The sequence below is a fragment of the Cygnus olor genome, chromosome 5 (genome assembly GCF_009769625.2).
Source record: "Cygnus olor isolate bCygOlo1 chromosome 5, bCygOlo1.pri.v2, whole genome shotgun sequence".
Taxonomy (NCBI): domain Eukaryota; kingdom Metazoa; phylum Chordata; class Aves; order Anseriformes; family Anatidae; genus Cygnus; species Cygnus olor.
In genome coordinates, this window is record NC_049173.1 from 62,974,917 (window position 1) to 62,992,730 (window position 17,814).

Sequence of the window (17,814 nt, forward strand, 5' to 3'; positions counted from 1 at the left end):
ATCTATTTCAATACTAGTGGAAGAGACAGTACAACCTAGAATTAAACATTTAACAAAATAGGTTGGATTTAATAATTTAAACCATAAATAATGGACTGAATGGTTGAGAAGTTACTTTCTCTTCATGATTTTTATCTGTTTTTGCTAAGTCCCAGGAGATCTTCTGTTTGCTAATGGTGCTGGAAGACAGAAAAATTGCCTATGGTTTCCTTATATCAAAGCAGGATGTGGTGTGCGCTAACCCCTTTGGCATTCTAGAATATGATGTTTTTTTGCACTGCTTAGGTTTTTCTGTTAGCTGGAAGGAAGCGAAAGAAGAGTAAAACCTCTAATTACCTCATCTCCATAGACCCAACTGACCTGTCTCGGGGTGGAGAGAGTTTTATTGGAAAACTGAGGTAAACACTGATACATCTAAGAATTTATATACATAGAGAGAGACTATAAAGTTCATTTGAAATTAAGAAGTCTTTAATCACTGTAGCTTCGTAATTGGAGTTTTGACTACATCATGTTTACCATTTTTCAAGTCATATTTTTGGAATTTCTCAAGTACTTATGAAGTCACATATTATTAAAAGCAGACTGGGGCTCTTAAATGCTCATAGGCCAGATTCTCAAGGGTGTATGGGCATCCAGAGATACAGACAAGTTATCTTAATGGAATTTTAAGAAGTACACGAGCAGATTATAACTAGCTGTTGTTGATATTTCAGGAGTTCTGTCTCTTAAATAATTTGAAAATCTCTTGAGTTTTGCTCATTTCTTAAGATCTTAATTAGAGTTATTTACATGTAGTGGAATTTGCTCAGAATCACATGCTTCTTTTCTGTCTGTCACCCCATCATACATCAGTCTGTTGTTGATACCTACACGGTGCCTCTCAATGTATGTTTAGATTGTCTGTGCCAGAGGAAAGGGACTGTACCCCTAATTGCTGTTTGCCTGTGTGGATCTCAGAACTTAATGTACTGCTGCAATGCAAACACAGAAGGAGGATAATGCAGTGTTAATGTTTTCTAAATTGTATTTTGCACTTCTTGGTATGACTTCCATTTAAGTAGTAAAGACTGATCTTATTTATAACCTTATGAAAATCACTGTCTGTAGTCCAGTGGAGCTAGTAGTTAGGTAAGAATGCAGGTGGTTTTGTAGAGAGTAAGCATACTGGAAAAAAAAATAGAAAAAAAAATCAAATAACCCTAACCCTACCTTATTGCCTTCTTGAATTTACTAGTTTATGAGATGTGATGAGAAGTCTTCAGTGTAATGATAGGAACCTTTGCTGTGCTGTGCTCTACCTTTACATTTTTGTTACGGCCTTTAATTCAGGAGTTGCCATTCAGCTGGGATTAGAGTTAACAACTATTTGTACTTTATATTATTTGTCTTTCCTTTGGGGCTACAATGCAGTAAAGGATAGATGTCTGAGGCAGTGTAATTGACAAATGGTGATTGGATTTTCCATTTTTTTGATAGATCAAATCTTATGGGAACTAAGTTTACAGTTTATGACAATGGAGTAAATCCAATGAAAACAACATCAAGCCTGGAGGCGAGTATCCTGCGTCAGGAGCTAGCTGCTATTTGTTATGTAAGTACTGCTCACAGGCAAAATATGCAAGAAAGGGCAGTTCAGTTTCTGAAATAACACACTGAATTTCCTTCTCACTTAAGATTATGTAAGTCAACATTTATGTTTTGACATAATGAAACACCTGATCTTGACCAGAGAAACTGGGAAATTCGGTGGAAAGTAGAGGTGAAAAATGTTGTGCATAGAACCAGGTTGCCCAGTTCTCACTTTTGATCAGAAGACATTGGAGCTTTTACATAACCCCTCAAAGCGGTGGGATGCTTCACAGACTGCAGGCACCATCTGGGGGGGCCTCCTGAACTGGGAGAAGTTGCGTACCTGGAATTGCTGAACTAAGTCATGATCATTTGTAATGACATTTCTGGGGAGGCCTCTCTGATCCAAAACACATAGCTGGACAGTTGGGTCTGCAGCAGTGGCTAAGAGACTGGCATAAAAGCTCTAAAAATCCTTTTTACCAGGAAAGCAAAACAAAACAAATAAAATTCTAAAATGCATTTGAACGAGAGGAAACTGTCTGTTATAGGAGAGTAAATAGCTTTTGTCAGGGGCAATGCAAACAACCAGGACTTGGAGCACAATTGGTGTTGTGGAATGATTACAGGATGACTAACTGCTTTAGTGAGAGTGTTCTGTCCAGATATCTCTGGGTCCAAGTAACTCTTCTAATTTGTATATGCAGTTCTACAGAAAATTTTCTGTTTTCCTAAATCAACAACTGACAAAAATATTCAAGAATCACTTTCTGAAAAGTTCTTATCTAACTCTAATCAAGAATGTCTGGAGCTCTTTCAGTTCGAGGTCTAGTTGTCACAGCATTTCACCAGCATATGCACAGAATGTGTCCCTGGAAAGGTCAGCTTCAGGATGCAAGGAGCAGTGCGCCTGGAAGCTTTAAGCAGGAAAGGAAAAGGAAAGCAGAGAATCATCCTTTCCATGTAAAGTGCTGAGAGCACCGAGGGGTGACAGTATTAACTTTTAAAGTGTTCTTTTTCTGCTGCTTACTTTGTAGTTCTTGTGTGAATATTTTATAAATAATGTGTTTCTTCATATGCACTTATTTGGGCACGTGGTCTCTGCAGACACAAGTGCACAACATGGTCCCTCTATACAGGTTGGATTTGAAACTCTGAGAATTTCAGAAAATCCAGATAGCAGGATTTAACAACAGAGTCCAGGATTTGATGTCAGTTTATAGTTCAACTGAAGTTTCAGTAGGAACCTAGAACTTCCATGTTTAATAAAGGTGATTTTACTAGTTTACACAGGAGGGTATTCTCTAGAGCCGGGTAAATAATCATTTGGTGCAAACTTGAAATAGAAGGAGAAAACAAAAACAGTTTAAAAAAGTTAAATATTGAAAAATTCTGGCACTGTTTGTATAAGGGAGCAATATTGATATTTGAACAATTAACAATACAAAATAAGAAACTCAGTTGCAGTCAGCAGAGGTAATAAGAAGTGCAGTGCACGTATTGGAAAGAACAGAACCACAGTCCCTGTTTGGAGAATGTGGATAAGACTAAGGCTGGTTTTATATGCCTGTTTTCAGATCAGCAGTTTAAAACTTGTACATTTGTATAAGAAAATGACTCATTCCACTGATGTCTTAATACTCATGGCAAAAGGCAGCAGGCTTGCTGGTGTGCTATGGCCAGAGGACCAAAGGAAATCCTAAATTAAGTTTCATTAATAGCTAGGTTCGCTAAGGTGAGGTTATTGTTCCTGAAAGCAGCAGAAGCACAGCAAAGAATGCCGTAAAGAGCACTCCTGAAACACCCTTGTCCTAAGGTAACCTTTTAATTCTTGCCTTGAGATTTTCCCTGCAGCAAAAACTATAATAAGCAGTATCTTGAAAGTGCCACTATGCAGCTCACTGTCTCTCAGCTCATTCAATGAAGTACCCATCTGGAGAGCAAGCTGTACCTGCTTCCACCAATTTACCGAGTCTGACCTGCTGAATCTTTGGCAGGTCTGGTTTATGCAGGCAGAAGGTGACAATATCTGTTGTTAATTGTGGGATAAATGTGTTGAGAGCTCTCATTGTGGAGCTCACCTTAAGACATGTTTCAAGCAACATGAATAACGTTAGTGCAAAGACTGAGTTTCATCAGGTGCTCTTACCCATTTTTACTCTTCTCGATGGTGGCAGGCTAGCACACTAATAAATCTGCAGCAGCACCTAATGGCTGATTTCAGAATTGCTTGGCAGAATTTATCAAGAAACGAGGAGACCTAACTGTACCTTTCGTACCAGGATTTTCTGCTCCAGGTTCCTTTATATCCATAGTATTGGACAATTCAGTTGGCATCAGATTCTACAGGCAGGGAGCTCAGCTGGTATTGTGAGGTGTGACTCAGGTTTCAGTACAGCAAGTTATGTTCCTGATCAGGCCTTAATCACTTGCATTATGCTCTCATGTAGTGGGGTTTTGTGGTTCTGGGCTTTCTCTGGAAATATATGTTTCTACAGAATATATTAAGGACAAGGTATGCCTGTGCAAATCCAAGTCCAGAGAGGAAAGTAGTTGAAGTAAAGACAAATATGGGGTAATGAAATTGTGAGTCTCCTGGGAGCTGCTGGCATATACAGCATACAGCTTTTATCATGGCAAATATTCCCAATACAGTGAATAGCTGCCATAGTTTCATGAAAGTGTATAATATTTTAAAAGCAACACTGGGGAGAGGATCTGCACTCTTTCAGTCCAGTTTGTTGTGACGCATGCTTGCAGGAGCTTTGACGCATGAGCAGCTTTGCTGGTTGGGCACAGAGGCAGAGAGTGCAGCTTCTCAGCAACACTGGGCCAAGTCCGTAGCTGATTTAAGTCTGTAGAGCTCTGCCAGCTAACAGCAATTATGTGGAGCTCCTATGTAACTCAAGACTGCCAGTGACATTAAAATGGTGTGAAATCATAATCTGGCCTATGTTCCCTAATAATGCTGTTTGTAGTCTTGAATTTGCACGTGCAAAGTAGAGAACCAGGGAGACAAGGGGAATTAATTTTGGTTGTTGCAACGTAGATTGGAAAGGTCTGCTCTTAATTTAAGCTCTTCTTTTATCCCTACTGTTTTCCTCATATATTCTATGCTTGTAGAGTTTTAATTCTGTACCTTGAGTTCAGCAAAAGGATTTGCCACATTTGCCAATAAATTTTTGGTGTAATTGGTGATTGATACAATGTGCAACTAGAAACCATACCTTTATCATTTGGCAGAAATACTGATTTTGTGTTTCTGAGTAAATCCAAAGAATACAGTACTGTTGTTTCAGAGTGATAGCACTGCTTGTTGGGAGGGAAGTGATTCAGCACTATTATTTAATTTTACCTTGAACAATGTCTTCAACCAGTCAGCATCTAAATGAATTGTATATAGTGTAACAGCAGCTTGATGAGAAGAAAAGCTTGTAAGGCATTGCATAGAAGACCAAAATTGTCAGTAGTTAGTGGAAATAAGCATAACTATGAATCTTTCCTTAGAAATTGACTTCTGCTCTGCTGAGTCTCTCCTGCTTATAAAATCTGCTGGCAGTCATTTTAGTCTGAGTCTTGTCATGATACAAAACCAAGTATACACTTCCAACTGAACTGAAAACATTGGTTTACTTTGCTAGGGGCTTGATACAAGTGATTTGGAAAAGAGGTTGAATCTTTCCCATTAAAGTATATAGCCATGGACATATATAAATATACCTAGATTGCTTCAAGAGTATTTATTAAAATGTCTCAGTGGAATTTTCCTAGCATGCATTAAAATCATCAATGAGTTGTGTAAAATCTCCAGATGGTTTGCTGACACAGCCAAAATTATTTCAAAGGTCTGATGGATGAAAAATATTCTGTACAAATAAATTTTGCAAAGCTTCCTTCACTTGTGAAAGGTGAAGGGGGAAAAATGTACGTGACCAAAAAAAAAAAGTACCACAAAAATACTACAAAACATGGGGGGTGGAGTTGGACCTTTAGAGGTGTCACTGTTTCATGTGGTTATGTTTTGAGAGGATAGTGCAATACTTGGATGCTTTTGTGAAAAACTGGTCAGAAATGCATCAAATCATACTTAATGGAAGAACTTGTACTTTCCATGGATTTGTTGTTGGTGCCCATGTTATTTCTTTACTTTCTCTGCCTCCATAGCTCAAAAATTTGCATTCATGCTAATGTGTTTGTTTTTTACCATGCTCATCTTTAAGCATAATATATCTGAAGACTGAAAACCACAGCACTGGTAACAGATGCTCTTACTGGCAGCTTCTTCTTGTTTGCTCTTGTGTTGGCTCTGGAATAAATGGAGTTGGTCCCATATATTTAATTTAGTCTCTCATCAAAATGTGTGACTGCATTTTATGATTTTTAAAATACTACTACTATATTTTCAGATCTAGCAGTATCCAAGCAATTTAGTTAGTTCATATCTTTTTTTAACAAAGGAATTATTTTTTTATTTCTTAAATTGTATTCAGGTTGCTGGCAGCCAGTGCTAGGAGTGTTTTTGGAAACCTCTCTAGTTCTATTTTTCCTGTTGTCAGAGCTTCTCAGACGAAGCTAGAGTTTGGCAGTGCCAGTGAAGGTAGGAGTTCAAGATGTTTTATGAGTTGACTAACATAAGTTCCCTGGGCTATTGCTGTGTCTCTCTGTTGGAGAAATTAACTTTAAAAATATAGAACATGATGAGCTCTTTCCTAATTACATTTAGGAAACAAATGTCTTGGGGTTTAAAGGACCTCGTAAAATGAGTGTGATCATACCAGGAATGAATATGGACCATGAACGAGTTTCCATCAGACCACGAAATGTAAGTCCATCAGTCAACAATAAAAATTACTTTACTTTTTTTTTTCAGATAGAGTTAGTTTTTTGCATTTCTGGAGATTTAGAGATTTAAAAAATGTGTTAAAACAGTTTAAGAACAATGGAATGTGTGACTAGTTCTGTGACTCACAACAGCACTACAAATAATAATGTATTTTGATAACAAAAGATGCAGCTAACCTTTTCCAAGCTGCAAAAAGGACTTGAATGCATAGCCTTATTAAGATACTCAGAATTCTCTATTTCATTTGATGATGCTGTGCTGAGAGTTGACAGTGACAGTTAAGTGTTTGGGCTTGGATTTATGAACATTTGTGTGTGTGTGTGAATTTATTTTTTCATCTTTTGTGATTGTTAAACTGAAGTGCTTATCTGTGGTGTGTGCAGGAACATGAGACACTGCTTGCAAGATGGCAGAACAAAAATACAGAGAGTGTCATTGAGCTGCATAACAAAACTCCAGTCTGGAATGATGACACTCAGTCCTATGTTTTAAATTTCCATGGTCGAGTCACACAGGCCTCAGTGAAGAACTTCCAGATTATTCATGATAATGATCGTAAGTATGGCTCTCTATTTTTAATGTGTAGAAACAGGACTACATACCCAGCCTGACAGTGATTCTGCCCTTATTGTTGTTACCTGAATGAGTTTAGTTTAGTTGTGTGGGTCCAACTCACTGCATCTGTGCCTCATGTACCCCCGGTCAGCAGGACCATGGGGCAGCATCACTTCACTCAGTCACTTGTATCACACTGCCCTCCCTTGATTTTTTGTTTGCTCTGGTCTCCATACACTGTCCAAACGGTGGTGGTCTGACTGGTCTCATTCTGCATCCACTTTGCTGTTACTACTCTTTGTAACATTAGCCCTACCAAACATCCTGAAAATGTCAGGACTAGAAAATGTCAGGGCCACCTTTCACACCACCTTTAGCTCCTTACCTGCATGCTGCATTCCATCAGCCATGTAGGGCCCTCTTTTTTTCTCAGGCTTAGGTACAATTGTTGGAGCAGGGCAAAAGACAAGTGTTTGAGCGGAATGATACTGCCCCACTTTGCACTCGCTTCAGGAATGCAAAAATAGTCACTGGGTGCTGGACTACACTGGACTAGGACAGTGTCATGCTTAGACAGCCAGGGAGTATAGGAAACGGTGGTAAAAATGGCTGTGCCAGTCTCCAGAAGCAACGCTGTTTGAAACATCGGTGTATGAATTTGATGTGTTTTCCAAGGGAAAAAAATTAGATCTGCATCTTCAATGAAACATGCTGTTTCAGACTGTGAATGAGGCTGAGATTTCCTCTTGCTGCCAGAGTACAAAAAGGAAAAAATGTTGAGGGAAAAATTTTTGAATATGGTACAACATGGATACATGACAACATCTAAATCACAATCATACATTCTCTTTCTACCTTATGCTTAATTGTCCACTTGCCTTCAGTTAAGTAGGAATAGAATTAATTGATTCTTGTGGCACGTGAAACTCAGTACTAGGTCTCTGTAGGAAGCTTGATCATTTTATGGAGAAATAATTTTACCTCTGAAAAAAAAAAAAAAAGCAATGCATTTTTTATGTATGTAATTTCTCTAAAAGTCAGTAACAAGTCTTGCACTCCTTAATCACTTAAATATTCCTCATTCAACTTGCTTCTCCCTCTCTGATATCATACACCCACTCACATGAGTAAGTGTTGTGAAGTTTGATGTGTGAGCATGTTTCATTTGTATTTTGTTCAGCTGGGCCAGAGGAGGATGTTGCATGTATGTTTATTCAATGAGGGCTGCAAACAAAAATAATGCTTTGTCATTTTTTATGACCTTTCTTGCAGCTGACTATATAGTGATGCAGTTTGGCCGTGTGGCTGAGGATGTGTTCACCATGGACTACAACTACCCAATGTGCGCGCTACAAGCCTTTGCTATTGCCCTTTCAAGTTTTGACAGCAAGCTGGCTTGTGAGTAAGGGGGTATGGGAGAGCATCCTCTCAGAGGAAGCCATTTGCCATATGATTCCTAATTCCTGCTGGTGTCACCCATGGTCCGTACTAAACAGGTCAGGGAAAATGCAATTGCGGAGGACCACTGGATTGCTGGAGAGAAAGTAAAAGGAACCTTCTAAAAATTCAGGACATTCAGGAAATGTTTTCCTTTTTTTCTGTCATATTTTTCTGGAAGTGGCATCAAGTTTGTGTAAATAGAGGTTCTATCTCATGTTCTTGATTATGTTATGGAGATGTGCCATGATGTACTGTACCGTGGCTCTAGTAGCACCATTATAACGGTGTGTCTTTTTTAAATCCAGAAAGTGCGCTCTTGAAAAATTTCTTTCTACGTTTAAGATTTATTCTGAGGCTGCAATCATACCTCAAGGTTGCATTCCTACACTGAATAATCAGAACTTGATATCGTCCAACATGAAAGAAAGATCACAAAAAAAAGCACCTTTTTGAATTTGCAAGGATCTCGTGTAGTTTAAAGCCAAGTCTAAGGCTTGAAAACCTATACTGGACTGAATTTGATGCATTCCTATTGTATATGTAGAAGGGCATGATGAATTTTAATCACAGTAGGAGGAAATGAAGAAGTAGAAAGCACAAAATAATGTTGCACAAGTCACTTGAATTCTAAGCTGTCATTATGTTTTAACATCTATATGCTTTTTAATTTTTTCAAATGAAAATGTATTGGGAGTACAGAAAACGAAAAGGGAAACCTCTAGGTGCCAAGAAAGCGTAACTTATGCTGAATTTGGCATGTTGCGTGTTGGGAATTTATGGCCTTGTATTGCTGTGGTAATTCAAACATATTTTGTATGAAGTGATATAAACAGTTGGGTAAAGGCTTTCTGCAGATAATCTTATTATTTTAAGCAGGCTGTGTAAAGCTGAGGAAGGTAAATGGAAATATTTTATTAAATTTGTCTGACCTTTTGCAATTTCACAATTTGTTGACTGCATTTTTGAACTTTCAGCAACAATCACTTTTCATATTTATTTCCCATTGTAAGAACAATGAAATCGACTGAAACTGTGTATGTTGTTCTGTAATGTAAATGTGCCAGCTACTGAGCTAAATCCTTCTAGGCAAATCTAGTGTATGCTGCATACAAATGAGACATTGGCAGGTCACTGAATAGCATAAAAATAGTATGAAGTTTTTGTTTCATTTTTTCTCATTTGTATGGAATATATAAACAAGTACCATTTCAAAACACAAGGAAAGAACAAGCTTCTCTTCTCTTCTTTTCTAAACATCTCAAAATCCAAGAGCTGCAACTGAAAGCACAGCATAAAACAGATTTAAAAATAATGAATCTTTCTGACATTGTTCCATACAATGTTGTTGCCAAAGGCACACAACATGACAGAGTTTAGTATGTAGTTCACCAGAAAGGGCATTGAAAGGTGTGTAAAGTGAAAAAGTAGTTGTATTTTATACTGTGTATATTCAGATTCTCCTTTTTATCTTCATAGACTCATGTTGCACAACCAAAGTTTACATAATAAGAAAGTGAGATCAAATCTGCTTGTCTTGTAGCTGTCAGTCCCTTTTTTGACTACAGGGGACAGGCCACAAGGAGAGGTTTTGCCATCTGGACTGTTTAGTTTCAACTAATAACACAAATATACTCTCTTTTTCACATTTGCCTTCAGGTCTCCTTCCCAGTGTACAGGCAAGGAAATCTCAGATAAGAGATGGAAATAAGTAATTGCCAGCATTTTTTCTAATCCTTTTGAAATCTATGTAAAAAATGTCTGCTGACTTTGAACGGTGTTTCGTTGATAGACTCAGTCTGTCAAATGTGATCTTTAAATAACAGGAGGTTCTGTAATTTTTTTCTGATCTTTTGCAAGAAGCATTTCTGCACAATGGTATAAAATGGAAAGATGTCTTTTACTTGAAAGAAATGAGCAGTCAGTTCCCTTAAAGAATGATCAAAATGATGAGTAATGAGCTGCAGTCTGATACTGAATGCTTTGCTCATGGGTGCTTTCTTTTCCCCTCTACTTGGTGGTTTTCCACCACCTCACGTTCCTATCTGTGATCACACTTTGGATTTTAACAGAGCCCTTAAGCCTTTGGTACATCCTGTCAGTCTTTAAAAACTAGCTCCAGTGATAACCAGAATTTTTGTTCGGACTACTGCAAAAACAGATAGGAATTCCTAGTTCTGATATTTACGTCTGATCTGGGTTTCAAGAACTCTGCAGCACGGGAATGGTTGAATCTGTGTGGCTTTAATTTTGTGGATCACCGGTCATAGGTCGTCTTTACAGCCTGAGAAAGTGGCACCTGACATAGTTTTCTGTCTCTCTCTGCGCACAAAGCTGTGTTAAAGGAACTAAGTGTCTTCTGGTGCAAATATACAATCCGTTGGCTTTAGTAGTCGTGTTGGTTTAGGAGGGGTTATTTTTAACCTGGATCATAACAATGGTCTGACTTGCATTGTGGCCCCACAGGGAATTGGTATGAAAAGGAAGCTCATGTGCAATGAACTCCTGCACAAGGGTGAGAATGAGGGGCTGGGAAAAGGCAGAGAGATCAGCTTCTTGGGAGGGTGTTGCTGCCAGCACATTGTGTAACTTCACCCTTGCTGCATGTCCTTTCCAGGCCAGGTATTTTTTTTTAACCTGTAAGCATGCCAGGAGGAAAGTGGTGACTCAAATTCCCATAATCTTAACAGAATCATACAGGGACATCAGCCAACATGCTGCTGAAAAAAAAAAATTCCCTACCATAAATTGAGGTCGCTAGAGGGGGGACGTTAACCTGGGGCTAACAGCATCGAGGAGCTCTCATTAAATCTGGTTCAGTTGCAATAGGATTTACACTGAGTGGCTTTTGCCAAGCCCCTAATACCTCACTGTTGTTGAGCAAGGTACTGTGTTCTTTTGATTCACTTGACCATTGCCATCTGCTCCAGAAGTTGCTTTTAATTTAGACTAGCATCTGTATTTCTGATGGACACTTTCTAGTGAAGGGCACTGCTACTTAACAATGCAAGGTGATACTACAAGTTTCCAGCACATCTCCAAATTTTGTTTTGCTAACTTGGTAAAGTCACAGCAGGCTCTGTCTGAGTATACAATCATGCCCGAGATTACACAGTCCTCACAGTTAGATTTTCTTCCACACCAGCAACAAAATCTTAGTACCGGTATATATTTTCAGAGAGATATGCATACTAAAGTAACCTAGAAGTAATTAGTGACACACTCTTATTAGTAGTGGCTTCTGGAGGGGCTGCACATTAATGTGCAACAGGGCATAGCCTTGTTCACTCAGTGCGTCAAAAAATATAATGGTACTGAGCTGTGTGTTTCCTTTACATAGTCCTAGTGAGTGTTTGGATACAGTAGATTTAGTATTATTTAAAATCCCACTACTGATGATTTTTTGCATCTGCTGTTGATTTTGGCAGAGCATTGTAAACAACTTCCCTGCCTGAATTGCTTATAGGCAAATACTGCATGCTTTAATGAGAGTTCTTAATCTAACTTGTCACTCTGTTTACATCAAACAGTTTCTTCCTGGCCCTTTATCTAATTTTCTTCATCTCTGATGTTCTGTTCCTTCTCATTCTCTTCACAATCCCTTTATCTTTTCTTCAAGGACGTGCAACTCAAAAGTGTTTATTTTGACGATATTACTCAGTGATCTCTCCACAGATGAGTAATGCCTTCAGTGCATATCCAGTGATGCTCCTATAATAGAAGCCTTATCAGAGGGGTGAATTTGGCCCTTTGGCTTTTCGGTGGAGTAAATTAACACATTAAAAGGAAGCAGATAAAAAAGCTTGCCTAAAATGTAATCACAATTTCTCTCAGTAACAATTCAGTAACCAGAGGTTCCAAACCATTGGTTGCAAATCAATGAGCAAAACTGTCCACAAGCCCAGAGGCAAACTGTTACACAAATCCACTTTGTAGTGCTGCCTTATTTTTCTTTTCAAAAGGCTGAAAGTGATTTTGTGGACTAAAATGTGTTGGTGCCCTAAAAGAGATTTTATTTTCCAAAAGCTAAACATCACTCTGCTCCTTTTGTAGGATAAAATATGGCACACATAGGTGCATTTGTCCCATAAAATAGTCATGTCATAAGCCATTGTTACAAATTCTGATGCTAAGAAGTTTATGAGAATGGTTTTGTACTAAATACTGGGCAACTATTCAAGTTGCCTTACAATAGTGCTGGAGTTTGCAGCTAGCTGTCTTCGTGAAGTACTAGAACTAAAGGACCTCTAGTGAAAAGAGCTCTTGTAGCTGCACGATCAAAAAACATTGTTGTGAACTCAAATGATATCTGTCATGATGAACCAGTGCCATCAATTCAAACTTTCTGGCTTCTGTTCCCTTTTGATGAACAAAAGAAAGAGGGACTTTCAACAAGCATAGACGTCAGTGAGGTCTATAAAAGCAATGAGCACTAGAGATCGGTTTTTACCTGTAAATATCTGACCCCTACCTGAGTGTTGCCCATTAAAAAAGAATGAGATCAATCCAGTCCATAGTAAATAAATGCATTCCCAGTTCTTGAATCTTAGCTTTTTGCAAATTTTATTATTCATTTAGTATTAATCTTATATATAAGGATAAAACAAGGACTGAATGTCACACAGCAATCTGGAGTTCTTGCCCTGAAGAGATGAAGACTCTAGATCAGTATCAGAATATTTTGTCTTTGATTATTTCAGTAAACTAGGACAGTGGGTTACTTGGTGGTTTAGGCAGAAAATTTCTACTGATGTTTGACGGGTGTCAGAGAAAATTTTGGGTTTGATCCTGTGGAACTCTAACTAGTTCCCCTGTGCTCTCGCTGCTCTCCTAAAACAATATTTGCAAGCTTTTTCCTGGTTTTAGAGAAGCATGCACTCACCAATAACATATCTTTGCTTGTCAAATAAGGACAGCACGTGATAGAACAGCAGTCACCTTTATTAGAATTATGGGCTGATGGCTTTCAGATTTCTCAAAAGGCCTCATTTTGATTACTAGAAGAAAGTAATTATACATATAAATCTTGAGCTAATCTAACTGCAGATTATGTGCTACTTCATGAACCTGTGTTTCTGTTGTTCTTTATGTATGGAATATACCTTCTAGGTTTCTGCTCTGTAAGTGTTCAAAATTAATTGTGTAGCTACTTGTCAGTTCTTTCTGTTGCTTGCCAAGGAACTAAGAAAAGGATTTGCACAGCTATCTCAGTGTTTTGGTATTTTGCTGTGAATGATAGCTCAGTAGCTGATACTCACAAATGCCTGTGTACTGGATAAAAATGCATTAAAACTTATTTTATATGTTGTATTTTATTTAACTGTCTAGAAATTTTAGATTCCTCTTTTTCATTAAGTGCATGTTTATCCATTTTTTGTGCAAATCTTGTCCCTCCCTGTGCCTCAGTTCTAGTGAGCTGAATGGAAATAATACTTTTTGGACCTGCCTACATCCCTGTTCTGCTGACAGGCTGCCCAGGAGTGTTTTGAGGCAGGTGGATGGCAGGCACTGTTGGTGTGCTAAGGAAGCAGATCAGTTCTCACTGAAAGAACTCCAGTAAGGTATGAACAATTGTCTGCTACCCATGTAGAAACTGAACAGCTAACCAGTCACTTAGGATGAAATCTTGACACTGTTGAATTCTGTGGAAATCTTGCCAATGCTTTCAGTGAGGCTTGAATTTTTTACCTTGTGTCATTTTTCATCACCAAATATGCAGAAAAACAGAAAAGAAAAACCATCTGATACACTGTCTTTTCACAATAATGTGTTGGTTGTGTTTTAGTTTGCCACATCAGTTGTTTTAAACTGCTATTCCTGAACACGTTGCAGTGATCCAGATAATCAAACTGCCTACTTATGCTTTTATGTAGCAAACTGAGACAACTTGGTGACTGTGCTGTAAATTGCCTTTTGTACATTTTTTTTTCCTTGGATGTGACTCAGCTGTTCAAAACTGTTGTTACTGCAGTCTTTGACTCTGTCACGCACATCTGATTTAAAAACAATGAGTCTCGTGATTTCTGACTACCTTTATACTCGCATGGGATGATGTTTACAATGCAAGCTGTTTCCCACATTTGACCCCATAACTACGTTATTTTTTTAAACTGAGGTTATTCCAGTTGGCACAATGCCATTAAAAGTATCAGTAATTTATAAAGCGAACTTTCTCAAACTAACAGAATGTAAGCTATAAATGTGCTTATAGATTTTAACGTTAAAATCAAGATGATTTTAAAGCTTACAGATGGGATGAAATTATAAGGAAAATCATTTGTTCAGAATTTTCTTTCCTCAAGCTTGTTTCAAAGTTTGAGCTCCCACATAAGCAGCCAGCTACTGGTCCTGCAGTTCTGTCTGTGCAAGCAGAATACAGTTGGGCCCATGCAGACTCCTAGAGCTTGGCTGCAGGTATCTGTCACTGTGATCAGGACACAGTAAGTGATGGGATTTCCAAACTCCTCAAGACTGCGCTTCCTAATTCTTTTAAGCGCTTTTGAGTATCCCGTAAGAAGTCACGTACCTTTGCTATGTTAACTTACCAAATGACATCAGAAATAAATTAATTCCCTTTGTTTTTGTTTTTTTTTTCATTTTCATTTTTATTTTTTTCAAGGCTTAAAAACTTCTTACTGTCTAAGCAAGTAATAATTTTATCAGACATTTAGTCTTGATGTCTTGGAAAATTATTTCATGAGATTGTTAATTTTGCCAGTGCAGAAGATCTTGTATGTACACAAAACTGGAGCAAGCTATGTGACAATGGGCTTCTGGCACTGCTCATGCTATAAAGTTCAGTGTTCAAACACATTCATGAGCTATGGCACCTCATAACAGCAGATTTTCATTCCAGACTGGGGACATCAGAAGATAACCCGATTATAACCATCTTGTTCCCTTCCTTAGGAAGAATCTCCTGCCTTCACTGGCTAGAAATAGAATTATATTGCTTTTCATGTGTCTTTAAATATAGTGGGTTTTTTGTTTGTTTATTTTGTTTTGTTTTGTTTTTAGCTATTTGGATTGACAGAGGGCTTGTTTTCAAACAGGAATCTTATTACTGACGGAGTAGTGTGTGCCATGAAATATCTTATGATACCTTGCTCCGTACTACATCTGGGATTCTGCATTAGGACCTGGTCCTAACATACAGACCTCTTTCACCTAAATGGCAACACCTTCCCTTTCAGGGGGCTTTCTGTTGATACTTTTTTTCCTTATTGCAGTATCTTCTAGTACATCTTGGGGCCAATCTGTAAGTAGGTCAGTAAATATCAGCCTTAATAAACATCCAGCAACTAAAAACAACACTTCACAAAGATGATGCACATCTGTTAGGAAAGCCTTACAGCAGCCCAGGAGCAGCAGGTAAGTATTGTCCTTTTAGTGGCAGTGGTGCTGAAGTTTGCCGTTTATAAAAACAAACAGACAAACAAGAAGTTGCTTTTAGAGCTGGCACTAGAACTAAGTTCTTAATCCCTAAACCCATGTTCTAGAGTGTTCTCGTCAGGCAGATGAAACTACATTAAAATCAAGCTTCACACATATTAATTTATAAGGATGGTTCAGAACAAAGACGAGGATGCTGTCTATCAGGAACTGAAAAGTTGCTCAGCAGATAACTTAAATTGCGCCCACAAGGTTTTGCTAAGTAAAAGACAATGAGGTAACTTTTCATTTCTAACTGTATTTATTTGAAGATTCAGTGTTTTGTAACATAGGCTGAAGCTATGTATTGTAATTCAAACATACGGTTTAAAGTAGGGTTACAGCAGTGATGCTACCTTTGTAAGGGTTGTAACAATGCAGTCTTAAAAAGCTGATTATGGAACGCGGCTCTTCAGCTGTTAGGGATTCTCAAGAGACAATGAATTTAATGATGCTATGACGGTTGTTTTTTTTAATCAACCCAAGGATCTGTGATGACTACTCTTATGCTTGTTTTCAACAGCACTGTTCTCTTTTTGACTATGTAGCACAAGTCCGTAAGGAAGAATTCCTCTTTGATATCACTTCACATCCTTTCTTGCAGGTGGCAGATGCTTTTCAGCTTCTTAGTAATCTGTATTACTACAATTTCCTCATTTTATTCTAAGCTCACTGATTTTATTCATCTATAACTTTCTCTTGTTTCAAGCTTGTACAGGTTTTTCCATATGAGGATACTCAAGAAAGCAAAGTTAGTGAAACCTAAAAAGTTTATGTCTGTGAATTAAAGTGTGTTAAATCCCTGTGTATATGTTCTCATTTCAAAGTAGGGTGGCCTTTAATGCTGGTTGCATAATCCTCAGTGGGAGTATTCATCATATCACACAGTTCAAGGTTGTTAGTGAATTTTAAAGCACTGAAGAGGTTTCTGGCCAAGATATTGGAGAACATATGTAAACAGATTCACCTTTCCTATTCTCAGGGTGGCAATTACCATATACAGTACAGCACTTGTAACAGTCAACACTTTGAATTGTAGTCACAAAGCTCAGCACCTACACACCAGAGGCTGCATTTCTGAAGTCTTTTTTTTAGTGTAGCATTTTTCAGCCCTCTCTGAATAATTGACACCTGCATAATGAATTTAAGCTTCCTGACAACAACAGCGTGCTTTCTTCTGTGGATTTTGTGCAAGCCAGGGATCTGGGGACTGTATGCTAACAGTGACAGCATTAGTCATATAGCAGAACATGGTACAAGTATACCAGTATAGTCAGGTTTGTTTTTACAGGGCCCATCACAGATGTGCTTGTTTCTCAGCGAGAAAATAATCTTCCTTTCTCTTTTTCTTTTTCATTGTATCTGTCCAGATCTGGAGGACAAGTGCCCATTTTAGCATTCATGCAAGCAGTTAACCTGTACAGAAAAACACACACACCATGTTTGTTATGGATGAGTTTATCACTAAGCAATGCTCACTGTCATTCTGCTGTGTAATCATGCATGTTTTTCTGTGTGTGCTGTTTCCCACCCTGTGTGCTTGTCACCAGTCAGAGGACACTGCTGCAAAGATGTGTATGGAAGCTTAGAAAAGCAGCTGCAGAACTGAAGTCATTAAGATACAGTTCTCCTAATAGTGAAGAAATAGCTCCTCCTGAAGGCAGAGATTGGCATCTGTGGCTCTTTAAGTTATTTGAACTTCTCAGGTGTTTGCATTGCATATAAGAAGAAAAGTTCTTTATTATGCTTGCTTCTAAGCCCAGGAAAAAAATAATATATATATATATATATATATATATATATTAAATCAAAGGAGTGCAGCTACAGAAAACAAAACAAAAGTGAAAACAAGCTCCATTTACAGGTATGGAGGAGCTCCAGCATGCAAGTGAAGCAGTGATTATGTGCTGGGGAATGATAGACAGCAGGATATTTCTTGGCAGAAAATTGGCATCCTGCTTGGCATCCCTTGGAGT

General features: G+C 38.2%; 1 protein-coding gene across 1 annotated transcript in view; it reads left to right on the plus strand.

Annotated features, from left to right (window-relative positions):
- TUB (TUB bipartite transcription factor) overlaps positions 1 to 13,720 on the plus strand; it is a 146,214-nt gene extending 132,494 nt beyond the window's left edge. Inside the window, 5 exon segments of the mRNA XM_040559697.1 lie at positions 286 to 398; positions 1,480 to 1,594; positions 6,296 to 6,394; positions 6,799 to 6,970; positions 8,243 to 13,720. Of these exon segments, the coding sequence (XP_040415631.1) occupies positions 286 to 398; positions 1,480 to 1,594; positions 6,296 to 6,394; positions 6,799 to 6,970; positions 8,243 to 8,376 (633 nt within the window). The 3' untranslated portion in view covers positions 8,377 to 13,720.
- The last annotated feature ends 4,094 nt before the right edge of the window (positions 13,721 to 17,814 follow it).